Genomic DNA, 19,471 nt, shown 5'->3' with positions numbered 1-19,471 from the left:
CTCAGAAGCCAGAACAGCAAGAGGGATCACTGCACAGTGAAAGCAGCAATCCCTCTTGTTGTTCTGGCTTCTGTGATAGCTGCGCAGCCTGCAATTGCTCCATAAGACGCACACACATTTCCCCTTACTTTTTAGAAGGGAAAAAGTGAGTCTTATAGAGCAAAAAATATGGTAGTTCTTTGAGGTATTGCCAGCACTGCATCGGATGCTCACCAGGCCAATCCCGACTCTGCATAAGGTAGCTTCAGACATTCATTTATTGAAGTATTTCATTTATAATACCTGCCTGTCCTACCATAAGGTAGAAGACAGGAAGTTCTCCCACAGAACAGAACAGAACATAACAGGCTTTGTTTGAAGACCCAAGATAATGGAAATAATTCTGGGAGACTGGACCCCCTCAATAGATCTGAAATGTTGAGCTAAATTTCCTGCCCTATAAAACAAGAAAAAAGCTAGCAATGTCCCCCCCCCATGGCCATACAGCAGGGGCAGGGAGGGGTGGTGGTATATCCTGCTAAATAACTGTTTTTAGGAAAGCTTGTCTTTAAAATCTGCTCTTACTGGGGATTTTAAAGTGTATTTTATGTAAACTGCCTAGAGGTTTTGTTGATTAAGCAGAACATAAATTGTGTGTGTGTGTGTGTGTGTGTGTGTGTGTGTGTGTATTAATTTAATTTCAGAGTCTTGGATTTTAAGATTATTGCTTTCTTTAGAGATTTCTGTCCTTTGCCAAAAATACTCACAGGGCAGTTAACAAAAACAGGGTAACATGAAACCCTAACAAAACAGAAAGATTACACCAGTTCTCATGAACTGCATAATTAGTAATAATAAAAAAATACTTATCCTATCAAACTCTGAAAACCCAACAAAAAAGATGGTATTTTACCTGGAATCTAAAAGAATATAAAGATGGGGAGAGATGTACATAAGTTAACTTAAGAAAGTTTGTGGAAGGTTTACTGCCGTCTTCCACTCCCCCAGCCCCCTACATTTTCCAGCAAGGCTCCCAGAGGCACTTCCCAAGGGAGAGAGACAGAAACCTTTTTCTCTGTGAACTTCCTTACCTTAGCATCCAAGCCAGAATATACATTTCAGAACCATGCAGTAGTCGGCAACACATTTTCAGACATTCTGATTCCATGCATCTTTTTATTTTCCAGCCAGTGAGACCCAAAGCCCTAGCATATCAGAATTCAGGCTTTTCTCAACAAAGAACACTGATAGGAATTCAACACAGTACTAAATGTTGTAGGTGTGCAAGACCCCCCCCTCCTGCCCCAAACCTTTTCTGGGTTCCCCCCCTCCCCAACCCTCCAGGAGCAGACTTAGGGGGTGTGAGGCGATTCACAGGGGGAAGGAGGAGTGGCATTGCATAAGAGGACCTCATTCTGTGCATTCAACAGCTTAGTTGAATCCCGCCCGTATATTTCCCCATCGAAACAAGAACATGGTTATTATTTCCTCAAAGCAGAAATACTTGACATATTCTGGAATTACTGAAAATCTGATTCAGAGGAAGGATTTGAACACTCAGAGGATTCTCCCATGGACACAATGTTTTTCGCATTTCACCATGACATTTTCTCCAGCCCTTACCTTCCCCATTGTGCCTCTCAGCTAACACGTCCGCACCGACCATGGTGCCTACTCCCAACAGGCAGACAGCAACCGCAATGAAATGGATCAGTTTGTATCTTGCGCGGAGGATGAACCACGATAAAGCCATCAGCACAGGAATCCCAAAGCAGTCTAGGAGCTGCCGTGTACAGAAAGGCATACAGTCCGATCATAAAAAGAAGGGCACATGAGGACTAATAACTCCTCCAGGTGGCAAATATTCAATTCATTTATTATTTTTTACTGAAATTTGGAAAGAAATACAAAAGATTCCTATTGGATATCTTTGTATCAAGACTAAATAGCTAGTCTAAATAATCTAAATAAAAACACAGAGCTGTAAGAGCAGACATAGGCAAACTCAGCCCTCCAGGTGTTTTGGGACTACAACTCCCATCATCCCTGACCACTGGTCCTGTCAGCTAGGCATGATGGGAGTTGTAGAGTCCCAAAACATCTGGAGGGCCGAGTTTGCCTATGCCTGAGTAAGAGGGAGAAGAACAAATAAGAAAGAAAGGAAAGATGGGGGAAGAGGGAAAGAAAAAGAGGAACTTTCAATTCTTCATCTGTCAGCTGTAATAATACAGAATTATTCAACGCATGCACTCCATGATAACACCCAACAAATTCACCTTCTGTAAACCAACATTATCTTCAATCTTCAAGCCTAGATATCATAACTTCATTTTCTTTTTCATGCAAAAAGTCTCTAAGAAGTTTCCAATCCATGGGAAGACATCGGCAAATTAAACAAGGTCGAAACTAGCCAAGCGGTTTTTGTGTTTTTTGATGATGGGGCAGCAATAATAATTTATAATAATAAATTTCCCCAGCCACTCTGGGCGGCTCCCAATCAAGTGTTAAAAACAGTACAGCAACACTTATTCCTGATGCGTAAGGTACCTCTCATGCTTAGCATATATTTAGAACAACAGTATTGTCTGGGGTGTTGGTAGTTAAACCAGCCCTGCTCTACTTCCCCCCCTCCCTCCACACATACATACACTGAAATATGTCTCCCTCCTGTAGCATCACTGACCCACAGAATTATATCTGGCATTCGCTGCCTGATCCGTTCACCCTGTTCAAGGAGAGACCGCAATAGGGGTGGCATTGTAGCTATTTTTAACAGAGACAGCCAGGTTGGTGGCATACAACATTGCCTTTAAACGATCTGCTGCCGTCAGCTTGTTCCACAGGGGCCACCCCCTCATGGATCTCTATCTAAGGCGACAGAAGTTGCAATGTTTGCATTATGTTTCTTCCACAGCCTGGCCCTACACATGTTTACTCAGAAGTAAGTCCCACTGAGTTCAATGGTGCTCACTCCCAGTGGGGCCTACCAAGAATTGCTGTAGCCCAGGGGTCTGCAACCCGCGGCTCCGGAGCCGCATGTGGCTCTTTTACACCTTTGCCGCAGCTCCGGGGCAGATACTAGCGAGGGGAGGAGGCGCATTGTGCGCCCCGACACTCCCCACTGTGGCGGGCACTGTACTGGCTGTGACATCGCATGGGGGCGGCGTGTGAGTTAGTCACGCACCGTCCCAACATCACCTTCCCACCCGCCCTCTACATTGAAAGGGGGCATGTACGCTGGTCACTGTTTTGAAGGGGAGTGAAGAACACACACACAAAAAAAAGGTAACTTGTTAATTTAACGTTTATTTCTATGAGGAGGAGTAATTCTGAGGGGTCAAACAAAGAAATAATAAAAAGAAGTGACAAAAAAGTTATTTTTATAATGACGAGTTTTGCGGCTCCCAGTTGTTTTTTTCTTCGGAAACGGGTCCAAGTGGCTCTTTTTGTCTTAAAGGTTGCAGACCCCTGCTGTAGCCTTAATTACCAGGAAACAGCAGCGAGCATCTCGCCATTATCAAGCCTCAAAATCTACAAAAATACTTCCTCAAATTGAAAACAACAAGACGAAGCAAAAAGGTATCTTTTATCCAGAGAACGCAGCTGGAAGACACCCATGGAGAGGATGTTTTGAGCTGGAGAGGATGTTTTCTAAGTATTTGTATTAAAAGTCATTAGCCAGTTTTCAGAAAATGCATCTGCTGCCCCGTTAACTAGGGGACACCTTTTTAATCTACCAAAAGGTTTCTAACGGATGAATTGGGTAATCACTGCTGTCCTGATTTTAGGCAGGACTCTGTTGGATGTTTACCCTCAAACACTGAAACAGTGCTGGAATAGGAGGCCACAGTTCAAATCCCCACTTATGCTCATTCGTGGGTTTTTTGCATCTCTCCCGTGTAAGAGAGTCCTACACGGTCTCGAGATTATGTGATGACACTGAGCCTCTTCACTGTCCACTCGTTCTATTTATCTTTCCTTGAAGGAGCTTCTCCCCACCTCCATTTTATCCTCACCACAACCCCATGGGGTAGGTTAGGCTGAGAGAGAACTTGACTGGCCCAAGGTCACCCAGTCACTTCAAGAGGCTGGGTGGCGATTTAAAGCATCGAGTCTCCCTAGGCTTAGCCCATCACTCTGACCAATACATCACACTCGTTTATCGGTGGCTCTTCACACACACACACATTTTTAAAGTGTCACAAGACTCTTTGCTCTCTATTCTACCTGGACACTTGTTAGGGTGGTATACTGGTAGGCTTTGACGATGGAGTAGTTGGCTTCAACGTCAACTAATCCAAGCAAAATGTACTTCCACCATTTCCTTCGCAGGATCTGCCAGAGGTTGTTGTCATCTGCAGAGAAAGCAAAACACGCATGTCAACATTTAGGCATGGTTCTGCTCTCTGGTCCATCTCTTCTACAGAAGCTCCCTCTGTATCCCCCAAAACAATCTGAGTTACATTTGATAGTTTTATTATTATTTCCTCCAAGGAACCCACAGTGACATATGTGCTTCGCCCCCTCTCCATCTTTGGGCCTGTGAGGTAAGTTTGGCAGAGAGCTGGCAACTGGTCCAAGGTCACCGAGTGAGCTTTGTGGCCAAATGGAGATTTGAACCCTGGTCTGACACTCTAAATGCTACATCACATGTGTCTCTATTTGACCAAGGAGGCATCCTTCTCTAGGGCTGTACTATGTTCCAAAGCTCCTCAGAGAGGCCTACCTTACCCCAGTGGCGTAGCGTGGGGGGTGCAGGGGGGGCCGGCCGCACCGGGCGCAACATCTGGGGGTTAGGGTAAGGGAGCACAAATCCATGGGTTAGGGGGCACAAATCCACAGGTTAGGGGGCACAAATTACTTGCCTTGCCCCGGGTGCTGACAACCCACGCTACGCCACTGCCTTACCCATTCTCCGACAGCTTTGCATCACCATGTGAAAACTTTTCTTTTCGACAAGCGTTTGACCAGACAAGTTTTGATATTTTCCCCGTCTAGAGTGGCTGGGGAAACCAAGCCAGACAGGTGGGGTATAAATAATAAATCAATAATAATTAATAATATTGAGTTTACATTTTTTATTAGCCGCCACTCATTTCTATTTGTCGTTCGTTTTTATTTTACAATACAGTACTTTTATTGTCTAGTTTTACAAAGGGAAAAGTGGAGTACCAATATTTTCTACCGATATAAAATGATAAACAATAAAAGTTTATTTAGCTGTTACGTTTACAGTTCACCTTTCCACTGGAAAAAGAACAAACACCACCCAACCTGACTAACAGTAAAAATCTTAAAAAAAGATGACCAATCCACAAATAATGTTTTGAAATATTACTTCTAAAACTTATTTTATCCATACTGTGATAACATATATTATGTATACTTGTTTTTAAAGCCTGTTCATTTTTATTGCTTTTTTTTCTATGAGTATTTCTATTACACTATTTTATGTAAACTTCTTACGAGAATTTTGAAAAAATCTTGCTATATAAATAAATAAAATCTAAACATCAGGTTGTTTTTTTAAATGGCACCTTTAGGGAAATACCATATGGAAGGGTACTCTCCATAAAACATCCCCATGAGGACAGAGTATGAATAGTGGGCATGGAATTCTGAGAGCAGAGGTTAAGTGAAATGGAATGGAGAATCCTGGGCTGACTGACTGGAACAAGAATACAGTGGTACCTTGGTTCTCAAACACCTTGGTACTCAAACAACTTGGAACCCAAACACTGCAAACCCGGAAGTAAGTGTTCTGGTTTGTGAACTTTTTTTGGAAGCCAAACGTGCGCCGATTTGAGTGCCACACATTTTGAGTGTGACGCTGAGGTCTGTCTGTTTTTGCTATTTATTTTGCGTTTTTGCGGCTCTTTTTGGTTTGTTTTTGTGACTGTGTGGAACCCAGTTCAGCTACTGATCGATTGTGTGACTGCAGTACATTGTTTAATGCTTTCATTTTATGGATAAATGGTCTCGTTAGGATAGTAAAATTCATGTTAAATTGCTGTTTTAGAGGTTGTTTTTAAAAGTCTGGAACGGATTAATCCATTTTGCATTACTTTCTGTGGGAAAGCGTGCCTTGGTTTTGGAATGCTTTGGTTTTGGAACGGACTTCCGGAACGGATTAAGTTTGAGAACCAAGGTCCCACTGTACTCCACAATTCTGTGGTGGGTCCCACTTGTACCTTTTCTGAAGGCCAGAATCATTGTGTACACGAGGAAAAGCAGGCAATAGTTGATGAAGCTCTGCAGCATTGGAGTGTTGACCTGGTACTTGTCCGCCAAGTACTGGCTTGTAACCGCAGTCCCACATATGAACAGCGAAAGTATCTGACCCAGGAATAGCGTTTTCACAATATGCCTGTGAATGAGAAAAGTTTAGAAGACCATTATTCTTCTTCATGCATTTTTATTATTATTAACCACATACCAATAATTGGGAGCTGCTTCTGTTACCTCACCTCAGCAAGTGAAGCAAAACTGTACCAAGAAAAATCATGCCTATGACCCTCTAAATTTTGTTAGACGTTAGCGCCACCATCGCTGACAATTGACCAAGCTGGCCATGTCTGAAGGCCCATGGGCTCTCCACCCCTGCCCAACAGACTGATTTGGTTTAGCATTTTTTATTATTTTTTACTGCAAATGTATAAAAAGGGGAAAATAAAGGGGGGAGACACATAAAGAACGGGAAAATACAAACCACCACAGAACTAAAACAAACCCATCAGCTCACAGTCACAATTTATTTTATTCACATCGCGTCAAGCAAAGCTAAACACTTTGAACCTGCCAAGCTTGCCTAATACTGTATTTGCACTTGGCATCCATCCACTGTTACTTTAGAAACAAACAAAAAAAATTCCACAGAAAATTTTTCCACATCGCATTGCTCAGCACCTCACAAAAGCTTCAAAAGCTTCTCCAGCAGATTTCTTATGCTTTTTATTGTGTATAGCGAACTATGGAGTCACTGCAAACCGACCTGCGAATTCATTACTTTAAACTCAAGAGATGCCATTTAAACTTATTTATGTAGCATACATATTTCTAATTCATTCCTAGGAAGCTGCTGGAGAAGTTTATAAAGTACCGTATTTTTCGCTCTATAACACGCACCCGACCATAACGCGCAGGTAGTTTTTAGAGGAGGAAAATCCGTAGGCATGCCACCCGTGGGCATTCCCTCCATAACACGCACAGACATTTCCCCTTACTTTTTAGGAGGAAAAAAGTGAGTGTTATGGTGCAAAAAATACGGTAACAGGGGTTATTTCAGTCGAAAGTTCAAAAGGCGGACCGTGACACTATAATTATGACACATCAAAAGCTTCAAAAGGTATAAAGAAACCAATAAAGAGATAAACAAACACACATAATACAAGACACAAACTGCAAGCCTGTGCAATATGTCCTATCAAAATGTTCTCAGCCTATCAACCATGTATGGTAGCACACGCATCTCCTTTTGCAAAAGAGAGAGACCGTGAGTGTGTTCAGCATTCACAATTCACCAGGAGCATTTTGAACCCGGCTATTGACCAACTGAAGATGCCCCGGGCACCAGGATAGCTCCTGACAACTCCACCATCTGGAGCTGCATACCTGGGGATCTTGACTGTTTTCACACACTAGCAACACATCCTCTGGAATTCTATGTGTTATATTTTATCTGTAGAATCAGAATGACTTTCAGGAACCAAAAAGTCGCATTGCAAAAATACAATTTTCGAGCCAGCTGGCCCCAAAATGGCAACTAGGCATTCTGTTTTGGCGACTGTAACCATGGTTTAAGGAGCCATTTGACACCTAGCTTATATTTCTGAGTTTCTAACACTGTGCATGTCTGCTGAAGCACTCAACAGGCCCACAATTCATCCAACAATGTGCTGCTTTTTATTTGGTAGGTTGTAGGCCAGGGAATTCAGAAGTGAAATGAAAGTCACAGGGCCAAATACATTTTCTTTAACACCACATAAGCATCATCACCACATCTCTATCCCACCTTTCATCCAAAGAAAGTGGTTCTCTCCCTCTCAATGCTATCCTTCCAACAACCCTGTGAGGTAGTTAGGTAGGTTAGTTTAGAGAACATGAACTTCATGGCTGAGTGGGGATCTTAGTCCTGGCTCCCCAAGGTCCTAGTAAAATCATGATTTAATGTGAACCATAGTAAAACTTCAGGTGCCTGATTCACAATCACTTAAGCTTTGTTTACTGCATCACAGAAGAGTTAAAATCACCAGAGAGAGCAGCCGAGCCTTAATCACTCGCAGTTGTGTAGCTTTGGGGGCAGCGATGGTTTCTTAACCATAATTAAGGAGGGGGTTCAGGTTTTGCAAGTATTGCCAGGCCATGTAAAAAACATTTCGCAGCACAAACTTGTCATCGCCTGCAGAAAACAATCAATAGCGAGATTAATAGATGATAAAATGACAACTATCTGAGGTGCTGGATAAATTATTAATAATGAGAACGCGTGTTATTAAAGGCAAATGTGTGGAATTAAATAACCTTTTATAGGGTTTTAGAAGCACGGTGTGGAACGCCGATGGCAAAAACTTTAGTTTTCCACATGGAAAGAACAGAAAACACACATGCGTAACCAGCATCTCCCTCTCCACTAATTCCCCTAATTGTGCTACTGGGATGCCTATTGATTACCACTGTTCTTATCTATTATTTATCAGCCTATAAATAAAAGAAAAATAACCTTCCCCTCCCAAGCACTTGGATGCATCTCTCTGGCCCGCTTTGTGAAGACAGTAAAGATTAATTGCTTTGGCTCCTTTCTGGGATGAGGTAATGGCAGTGATCTCAGGCAGACATTTAGTTCTACAACGCATGGCTTTGATTTATTCCGCCGGCCACAGGCCACAAAAGCTTGTCCCACTCATTAGTTGTCTCATGTATAGTATACTCCTGCCCAGTCATTTCATTCCTCGGGAGAGACACTCTCAGTAGTGGCTTGTGATCCAATGGTTCGATTTATGTCCTTTCAGTGTGGCAGAACCTGCCCCTTGGAATGCGCTCCCAATGAATGTCAGGCAGGCTCCTGCAGATCTGGCACTTGGGCGCCTGCTTAAAACTCATCTAGGCTTTCCCTGAGGGGTAGTACATGATGATGTATTAATCTGATCTACTGATTTGTGAGGCATTTTGTACTTGTCAATTTTATTGACAAATTTATGCCTTGTTCACTCACTGCCATGGTATTCCCCACCCTCCTTAATGGTGGTATATAAATCTTTGCTAAATAAATAAATAAATAGATATGGCTTGCACCTCTTTGGCTCCGCCTCAATGTCTGAAAGCCCTCCTTACCAATGACACCATCGTCCATTCTGAAAATACACACTCCAGTGGCACAGGCCTCACTTCAGCACAGTTTTATTCCACACTGCTGCAGTATGTATGGAAATCAGGCAGGCTAATCAGGTGGGTCCTCCATTTCTCTCCTTTCCAATTAATGGCCAGCCATGGTGAACAGGTGGGGAAGTCCAATGAAGCCTGACCTACCTGCATTTTTCAGATATTCACTCATATACTGCAGCAGCTTTGGATCACACCAAGTAAAACATCTCTTGCGGTTTAGAGGCATCACCCACTTTCCAATGAACTGCCTGTTTATCACTCTGCTGTCACTTTGGGAAGCAATCCCAATCAGACTCAAACTCTATGAAATTCAAGTCTTCAGGCTGCTCTTCTGTTTAAGAGAGCTTTAGTCTGCTCAATTTTGAAGAAAATTAAGAAGTAATGAGTAAGCCACAGCGACGTTTCAAAAACATTGCCAAAAAGGCAGTCAGTTCACTCTTCTAGCTCACAAAGCAGCTAAGCGAGTTTATTAACTCACACCGCGAGACATGAAAGTGTGACTGCAGGTAAATGTTTTAACCGTTACGTTAATGGCAATCCAGGCAGGCGTTTATAAATTAAGAGGGCGCTCAACTGTTGCGCCTGAAGCCTAAATTAACTTAAGAGTTGCTTTTACTCCAGAAGTGCCGCATGTACAAATGGCAAGAGAACTTGTGGAGTTGCAATAAGTTCAATATATTTTGGATGGAAGCTGATGGCAGGTGATTTTCCCATGCAGCTGCTAATATTTGCACTGGATTCTGTTGAAGAACTCCTCCTACCTGATCAAAGTGAGAGAAGATATAATTAAGCTGTTTATTACGATCAGGACTGTGATAAGTGCTAAATGGAAGTTCAACAGTCTCACATTGTTGTTGTACCCACCCTTCACCATCCGATCCCAAGGTGTGGCACAATAATTTAAAATTCAGTATTAAAAACCATTCGACACAAATGATAACAGCAACACCTTGAACGGTCTGGGAGCAAATCAGCAACCTATCTGAGCAGATGACAGGCTCTCACTCCTGTTTGCAACCATGCCGCAGCATTCTGCATGAACTGCAAGGGAAGCCCCACATAGGGTGCATTGCAGTAGCTCAATCTTGAAGAAACCATTGCATAAACCAGTGTGGCCAATTCAGGAACAGCTGTAGCTGCTGTACTAGTGGCACTTCTAGCCACTGAGACTACTTGGGCCCCCAGTGACAAAGCTGGATCCAGAAGCATCCCCGGACTGCAGACCTGCTCCTCCAAAAAAGGAGAATACAACCCTATCTAGGGGAGGCAATTGACCAGTTTCTCAGGCACTTGGCCACAGAGCCCCTGACTTGCTAGGATTCAAGCTCAGCTTGTTTTCCTCTCCTTCATCTCACCACTGGCACCAGTCCAAGGGACTGCATGGCCTCTCCCAATTCAGATGCTATGGAGAAATAGAGCTGAGTGTCATCAACATACTGATGGCACCTTTCCCTAAAACTCCTAATGACCACTCTCAGCAGTTTCGTATTGACATTAAATAGCATTGAATATAAGATAGTGCCCTGTAGTACCCCATTATGTAATCTCTAGGGCATTGAAAAGCACTCTCCCAATGTTATTCTCTGGTCCAGGATTGGATCATGGTCAATGGGATAAAGAGCTGATGAGAGATCAAGAACAGGAACAGTGTTAGAAACTCAGATACGTTAAATAGGCACCAAATGGCTCCTTAAACCAATGTTACAGTGGCCAAAATAGAACGTCTAGTTGCCATTTTGGGGTAAGACAAGAGCTAAACTCTCGTTTTTCCAAAAACAGACTGGCTTTGATTGATTCTCTGTTCAACACCTGGCTAGTTCAGATGACTACTTGGAGCTAGGTTAAGAACTTTTGAGAAATTAAATTTAAAAAGTCACTTGATCCAGGGACTGTCCACATATCTACTCGCCTATTCCGACCTTCTTTTTCTTAATGGCGGACATTCATTCCACAGTGAACTATGATGTTGTTCACTGCCCCTCCTCAGGCTGCACAGAAAAAGCATTTTGGCTCCTGAAATTCATTCCAATTGTGAGGATAAAATAGAACCAATAGAATTCTACATAATGTGGTTATTAGTGTGTGAAAACAGTCAAGACCCAATGATCCCCAGGCAGACACCTCCAGAGATGGTGGAAATGTCAGGTACCCTCCTAGTATCCAGGCATCTCCCTCCACTTGCTCGGGGCAAGATAAAGCAATGAAAGAATTCAATTAATAATAATAATAATAATAATAATAATAATAGTAACCAGCCATGGGCAGGGAAAGCTGCAGGGGTAATGGGGGAGTTGTTATTTAGAGTCACAAAATGGTGGGAGGCCTTTCTGCCATTTTTCTACTTTGAATTCCCTTTTCCCAAAGAGACTTTAGAAAGTTGCTGTGGCCCTAAGTTCTAGTGTAGGCCTTAAACTGGCCTCTGTCTTGTTCTGGTAAGGCAATTCTTATGTTGTCATAAGACAGTGGTGGGCAATCTTTTTTCTCTGCACAACAACAGGAGAGAGTCAGATCACTCTTGCCTGAGAAGTGAGCTGATCACTTGCAGAATGCCTTTAAAGTTAGGCCAAAATTAGGTCCTAGGTATCTCCACTGTCCTAAAAGAGTGGTGCAAGAAAATTCCCTGTTCTTCATCATGCTCTTAGTCACTGTAAGACCTAAATTAACTTTTTTTATGGTCACGGGGGCTGTAAGAACAATGGGGGACAATCCAGCATAATTTAAGTACTTTAAAGGACCACTAATTTAAGAAAGAATGGGACGCAGGTGGCGCTGTGGGTTAAACCACAGAGCCTAGGACTGATCAGAAGGTCGTGGTTCGAATCCCTGCGACGGGGTGAGCTCCCATTGCTCGGTCCCTGCTCCCGCCAACCTAGCAGTTTGAAAGCATGTCAAAGTACAAGTAGATAAATAGGTACCACTCCGGTGGGAAGGTAAACGGCGTTTCCATGCGCTGCTCTGGTTCGCCAGAGGCAGCTTAGTCATGCTGACCACATGATCCGGAAGCTGTCTGCGGACAAACGCCAGCTCCCTCGGCCAATAAAGCGAGATGGGCGCCACAACCCCAGAGTCGGTCACGACTGGACCTAATGGTCAGGGGTCCCTTTACCTTTACATTTAAGAAAGAAGGGGTTTAACATGGGGTTTGAATTTCCAAGCAACATTAGCTAGGATTAAAAGTACATCCACTTTAGCCAAGGCATTTCAGAACCTCAGTAATTTGGAATCTTCAGATTGAAGAACAGAATCTAAGCAACAACTACTCAGTTGTGGTTAATTGTTCTTCAACCTGTAGCCACTATATCCACAGGCCTCAGCCTTCAACACCAGTTGAAACTGTTGTATAATGTCCTCCCTCCCCTTACCGCAATGACATGTTGCAGTCTGAAGGCCTTTTGACGCAAAGGCCTGCCATTCTGCAAAAATATATCACTTGACCTTTCTTCCAGGAGGTAATGCAAGGTTCTTCGTTTAGAATAATAATACAAGAAAAAACTTGGCTGCCAGTTTAAGAAGCAGAAATTCCTTTGCAATCTGCTCTGCAACCTGGACCTTAAACCTTACAGAGCAATAATTTCCATCAAAAGGTCTCAAGCAAGCAGTTTTATCAATCTCCTATATCGCTTGGCTCTGAAAGAGAGGAGAGCACTGCCTGAGACAAGCCCCCCTCCCTGTAAGATTCATTCGTTTAATCGTTTGGAATTCTATAAAAAAAGATACAGAAGCAGGAGACAGATCTGAAGTCCAATCTGGTCAAGTCCCAGTATAGGGATAAGAGCTTAACCCTTCTTCACTTCACAGAAGGGCTGCAACAAATCATTAGCTTTGCACAAAGCACAGCAATATCTAGCTATGACATTATCTGTTTATAATGAGAGGGATGCTAACAGTTCAGGTAGGCACATTAGGCCAACTTCCATTGTCATACAAGCGTACAACCAGTGCTGTTTTTCTAGAAAAAGGTGCCGGACCTCACCCTTGTTATCTTATGAAGGCAATGGCACCCACCTGAGGGGCGCTGGAACTGAGTTTCAGGTGGAGAAAAAGCGCTCTGTACAACCTTATAACAGCAAAGCAATTTCCAGTCCTAAAAGTGTATTCACCAAGCTGATCCAATAAAACACATTGCCATACCAGTCTTGACATCAACATCCCCATTGCCTTGCCCTCCCCCAATAAGCAGCAGGGACCTACCTGCCAAAAACATGGCCGTTCTGCCCCACCCAACAGCCACTTTTGCCTCAGGTGAGCTCTGTTTGCAGGGAAGCCTCTATGATCAACTGATTGTCTAGGCCCTGCCAAGTGAGGTGCACAGACCTGCGATTATACCTTTTAAGACTAAGAGGATGATACTGCCATCATGCTTCAACTTTCCCAGACACATTTGGCCAACTGCTGTTGACAACAGAATATTGGACAAGATGGAGAAAGTCAGTTGCTCAAGACCATGATCTCGGAGTACCAGGCAGAGAGAGGTGTGGACTGAACCTATGTTTCCTGCACCTACACCCATATCAACAACGACAAACAAGTAAGACGGAAAGGTAGGTGACTTGACCATAACCACAAATTAAGCACAAGGCAGGATGGGTGGGCAAACCTAATCCACTAATCATTTCTCCTTCAATTAATTCCCTACCCAGATGCCCTCTCAGTTATTTGGTTTTTTTTACAAAGTTCACAGTTTTGTTGTTGTTGTTGTGTTTAGTCGTGTCCGACTCTTCGTGACCCTATGGACCAGAACACGCCAGGCACTCCTGTCTTCTCACAGTTTACCATCCAATTAATTAATACTTCAAATATTCATTCCAGCCAAGATTAATTTTCCCCAGATCCTCCAATCAATTTCACAGCAGCTGGTTCCTCCCCCACCACAAAAATTGAATTTCCTACTCAGATACCCCCCCACACTACCAAATCAATTCCAATGGAAAAACATTAAGTTTCCGCCTGTTCCTTGCAAAAGCAAATAGATGCCAACTTTTCTGCTGGGCTCTCATTTGATACTCTTTTACAATAACAACCAATATTCCATTATTCTGTCTGCAACTTAAAGGAGCAAAGCTTACAGAGCAAAGAAAACCTGGAATTCAAAACAGCCATCCGATACTGAATTGCCAGCCACCTAAATGCATCAGCCTCCCACTACTTTGGTTGCACCACCTCTCTGGCTACTCCACCCATCGGCCACTCAGGTGTTGGGGCATGCAAGTACCTAGCTGCAAGCATTTTGTTCTTGTTCACTGGCACCAACATCTCAGCCCAGACCCAGAGGCGACGTACCTATGCTCCCTTGCATCCTTGGCAAGGAGATGTATTTTGTGGTGATTTTTGTGCCCTTGGGCTGAGGACCAACCTAACCAATCTCTAGGTTTGCCCCTGCCCACACCCTAAAGAAACTGATCTGCCATCATATGAGCCTCTAGAGGTCTACAGGCTGATCCTAGGTCCCTTCAGACATTTGTAGGGTGTAGAAAACTGACTTATGCCAGGTCAGGCTATCATCTAATGTTAGGAACTTTAGTTGCCATAGAGGGAGTCAGATGATTGACCCACTTAGTACTGTCCACACTGACTGGCAGCAGCTCTCGATGGTTTCAAGCAGGCATGCGGAGAAGATGCTCCTCCAGTCAGCCAAGGCCCTTCCCCACTGTCTACTTTCCAGAGCCTCTGCCAGCAGCATACACAAAATAATAATAATCAGCCGGGAACTTTCTGCCTACATAGCATATGCTTCACCGCTCCCCAAGTAAATAAATTTCTTTATTCTGTGTCAGCCAGCCATAAACCACTAAGACTTAAGCGGATGCACGAAGGCTCTTGTCCGAATACCCCGTGGCGCTCTCGAACTAACCACAAAAAACAAAGTCCGCCTTGAGCATGTGCAGAGGGCACAGCCTCAGCCAGCCAACCCCAACCCACCCTACTCAAGAGGAAGGATTCCTCCGCCAGAAAGTGAACAAACTTGCTTCCCACGTGAACATTTCCTTGCCCCCCCCCCCCACAAAAGCAGAAAGCGCTGCGACCGCGTGCCGCTTCAGAAAAGCACGTGCGCCACGGAAGGCGCAGCCCGGAAGCGTAAAGATAACAAAAGTCTGCTCAAAATCGGGTTGTAAACCCTCGAAGGGAATTGATCGGGTGCCAGCGCCTCGCTCGCTCGCCCTTTTGTGCTCACCAAGAGCAGAGCTTGTCCCGGACACGTGTCAGAAAGCTGCTGCGGAGGGATCGTGGGGAAACGGCTGCTGGTGTTGATGGTGGTGATGATGATGATGGTGCCGCCACTGCTGCTGTTGCTGCAACTGCCGGCGCGGCGGGGTTCCCATTCTTCAGCTCCAAGGAGGTCGAAGGCAAGCCCTCCATCGCAAGCGGCAGCCTGAGCGCAGATCCGCTCTGGAGAGGAGGCGCAGGCGGCAGAAAGCGGCGCGCAGGAGGAAAGGGAGGGGAAAGGAGGCGGGGCCGCCGCTACTGCTGCTCGGCCGACCTCCTCGGATTTGCTGCTGGGTGATGCTGCTGCCGCCGCTGTTCCTCGCTTGTCTCCTGCAGCAAACGATTAGCAGTCAGCAGATCGCACAAGCCCGGATCAAAGATGCACAGCGCCCGCTGCCTGGTTGCTCGGGCACCTGCGCCAAAGGGTGCCAGCCAGGGGGAGTCAAAACAACCTCCCAGGTCCTCCCGCTTTTTGTTGCTCGAGGCTTCATAGCACCTGCTGTTAAGAAGACCATAGCTGTCAACTTTCAGATTTGAAAATACGGGATCAGCAGCCTCACCTGTCCCGGAGACAGCCTACGGGATATCTAACAATCCGGGATAGCAGCGGGAAATGGCGCTGAAATAAGGGAATTTCCCGCAAAAAAAGGGAAGGTTGACAGCTATGTAAGAAGACGCCTGTGTGGCCTTGATGAGAGCTTCCTGTTATTTATGCGTTTGTACCCTTTTCGCTCCTAGGGACTCCAGGCGGCTTACAGATAAAATCAGAGCAGCCGAATTATTATTTTTTTTTTAAGCATTAATAGAATTAAACCCTGTCGGTCTCTAAGGGCTATTAAAAACATTGGGGAAACTGACGGCTTTTAATGCTATCCCTAAGCCTGTTGAAAAAAGGCCTTCACCTGCCAAGGGAGCCAGTCTAGCTTTTAATGTATTTTTCATCTTTGTTGGGGAAAGCCAGCCAGATGGGCGGGGTACAAATAATAAATTATTATTATTATAGCAAGGGAGCAGTGGCAAAGTGGGGAGGGGGTACAGAGACAGTTGTCCTGGGCGCAAAATTGTTAGGGGGTGCAAAATTTCAACCCCTGGTGCTTCCTCAGTACAGCTGCACACTTCTGGTGCTGAGCTCTGTTGAAAATGGCCTCTCCATGCAAGTCAGGAAGTGACTTTTCCAGACAGCAGAATGACTCCTCTTATCTCTGCGGCTGAGATTTCCTGGGTGACATAAATGCCTTTAGGCAGTTGAATGTGCCTGCCTTCTCCCTCCCACCTCCCCATCCATGAAGTCCCAGGTGTTAGCAACTCACTAGAAGGGAGTGTCCGGGAGCAGCCACTTAGAAGACCCTCTCCTATGTCTGTACCAAGCAAGGGCACCCGGTTCATGGGAGCTGAGACACTGTGGGGGGGCCCAATCTCTTTTTTTGAGGGGGGCCAGGCCCCCTCAATGTTCAGGACATTGCATCAGGGGCCCTCAATCCTTGGTAGCACCTCTGCTACTAGGTGTGTTTGTGAGAGGTCGAGAGAAGACAAAATTGCCTTGTATACACTTGGGGTGGCAAAGCAAAGACCCTGTCCCATAGGATTCTGAATGACAGTGGGTGATGAAAACAGCATTATCCTTGCCCAAAGCTGTGCTTTGTGTTTCCTTGAGATTCGGCCTTCTCACATATGTGGAAATGTAGTAGCAAAGTCCAGATTGGCAGCTTGATTCTTCTCGTCTCACATCTGCATATTAAAGTAGCAAAGCCCAGAGTGGGCGATCTTCTTCGCACCTCACATCCAAAGTGGAAAGAACAAATCACAAACAAACACTGCTCAAATGTAACTGCTCTGTTCCGGCTTGACTCTGAGGTTACAGATAGTGAAACTGCAAGGCTTTATTATACAGACTTTTTAAAGAAACTTGGTAAAGGAAAGGAAATAACGCAATGAAGAGGTGTGTACATGTTTTTTAAAAAAGGCTGTCATGTGTCTGGATTTTCCTGGACATTATCAGGATTTCAAAGGTGGGGGGAATTTCTGAAAGGCAGTGCTTTGTCTAATTTTGAGGTTTGTCTGAAAAAAGCTCAAGAACTTTCGGGGGGTCCTGGTTTTTACTTTTTGAAATAAATGTCTCTAACAAATATTAGCTTCCTAGGTTACCAGATACAAAAATTAGCCCTAGTGCTTCTGCTTTATTAGGGTTGCCAAATTACTAAAACCAAAATACAAAATGCAATCTAATCATGACAAGAGTCCCTCTTTTTTCTGGTCCCTGTTAATTGTCTAAAACATTTGCACCCCACCTTTCCAAAAGAGTCAGGGAGGCTAACAATTCCCTAAAAAAACAACCTATAGAGAGAGGTTAAGAATACAACAAAAAGTCAAAATACAACAAAACACTTGCTCAGTATTCTCCCAGAGAAGACGCAGCCTCAGCAAAAACAAAAAAACCCCAACACCCCCCTCCTGAAAAATAGAACATAGACCAAAGTTCATTAAAATCACTAACAAACAAAGGCCTCCGGAGAATGCCTGATTAAAATGTTGTTGTTCTGAACTGCTTAAAGATCACTTGGAAAAAGTTGGGCAAGTTGTTTAGTCTGGAGAAGAGAAGGTTAAAGGGGGGTGTGAGAGCCCTCTTCAAACATCTGAAGGTCTGTTTGGCAGAAGCTGGAACAGACTTTTCCTGTGTTGTTCCTTGGGGCAGTACTGGGATCAATGGTTAGACTTTGCAGGGAAGCAGAATTTGGCTCAACACGAGTAGCAAGACTCTAATTGTATGAGGAGTTCAACAATGGGACAAACTGCCTCTGGGAGGTGATGATGAGTGCTCCTTCACTGAAGGTGCCTAAGCAGAGGTCGGGCAAGAATGCTGTAGTTGTGTCCTGTGTCCTGTGGTCCCTTCACCAACCTGGTTTTGGACTACAACTCCCTAGCTGAGGCTGATGGGAGCTGTAGTCCAAAAAGTCTGGAGGGCACCAGGTTCACAAAGGTTGGATTGGGTGACCTCTGAGTTTCATTCAAACTCTAATTCTGATTTATTTCCATGCACTCCCATGTCATGGACACAGAGGTGGAACCAGGTGGGGTACCACCAAATGAAGAAGGCTCAGAGCCCAGGGACTGGTGTTGGGATGACAATGAGTGGTTAGAGGGAGAAGACTGGGAAGAGGAGATGTTGGAAGCTGAAGAGGTAACAGGATTTAGTGAGTCTGTGGTAGACAGAAATCCAGAATCAGAGGCAGAAGCTGAAGCGGGGAGGAGGGAGGCGAAGAGGCCAGTGTCTCCTGCTGCTGCTGCAAGCTCCCCTCCGCTCCTGTTTCCCAGAACCAGAAGAGGGCTGAAATGGACGCTGCAGTGACAGGCTGCAACCAGGCACAGTCTCTGATTGCTTGGAAAAAGCCCTAGAGAGGAAGGGACTTAGACAGCTGTTGGGAGGCAGGCAACTGATCCTTGGGGCAAGACCTATCAGGGAAGAGCTGCTCATTAGGCCTGATATTCCACCAAGTCTGTGCAGGTCGTCTTCTTCCTACTAAAGAGTTAATTCCAACTTGCATGGTGTGATTTGCTGCCGGCTTGCCCCCAGGTTTCAGGCAGACTGCTGCATCAGATATGGCTGTGGCTCAGTTGTAGAGCACCTGCTTGGCATGCAGAAAGTCACAGGTTCAATCCCTGGCATTGCCAGGTAGGACCTGGGAAGCCTGGAGAACTGCTGCCAGTCAGTGTGGAGCCTCCTGGTTGTTTTACAGAGGACAGAATTAATTAATGGCTATGTTTTTCCTCTGAATGCACCATGCCTCTGAATGGCAGTTGCTGAGAATCACAGATGGGGAGAGTGCAGGTATGTTCAGGTCTTGCTTTAGTGCTTCCCATAGGGTACCTGGTTGGCCACAGTGAGAACAAGATGCTGGACTAGATGGAC

General features: G+C 44.7%; 1 protein-coding gene across 1 annotated transcript in view; it reads right to left on the bottom strand.

Annotated features, from left to right (window-relative positions):
- The window catches only part of SLC35F2 (solute carrier family 35 member F2), a 29,240-nt gene extending 13,214 nt beyond the window's left edge, over positions 1-16,026 (bottom strand). The window contains exons 1-4 of the mRNA XM_081909988.1: positions 15,533-16,026; positions 6,171-6,346; positions 4,207-4,334; positions 1,603-1,762 (exon numbers count right to left, since the gene is read on the bottom strand). Coding sequence (XP_081766114.1) covers positions 1,603-1,762; positions 4,207-4,334; positions 6,171-6,346; positions 15,533-15,717 — 649 coding nt within the window. The 5' untranslated portion in view covers positions 15,718-16,026. The remainder of the gene's footprint in view (positions 1-1,602; positions 1,763-4,206; positions 4,335-6,170; positions 6,347-15,532) is intronic.
- Between the last annotated feature and the right edge of the window lie 3,445 nt (positions 16,027-19,471).

This window comes from Podarcis melisellensis, assembly GCF_964234715.1.
Source record: "Podarcis melisellensis genome assembly, chromosome: 4".
NCBI classification, from domain to species: Eukaryota; Metazoa; Chordata; class Lepidosauria; order Squamata; family Lacertidae; genus Podarcis; species Podarcis melisellensis.
Note: the sequence above shows the minus strand (reverse complement) of the source record. Positions and strands in the feature narration are given on the sequence as shown.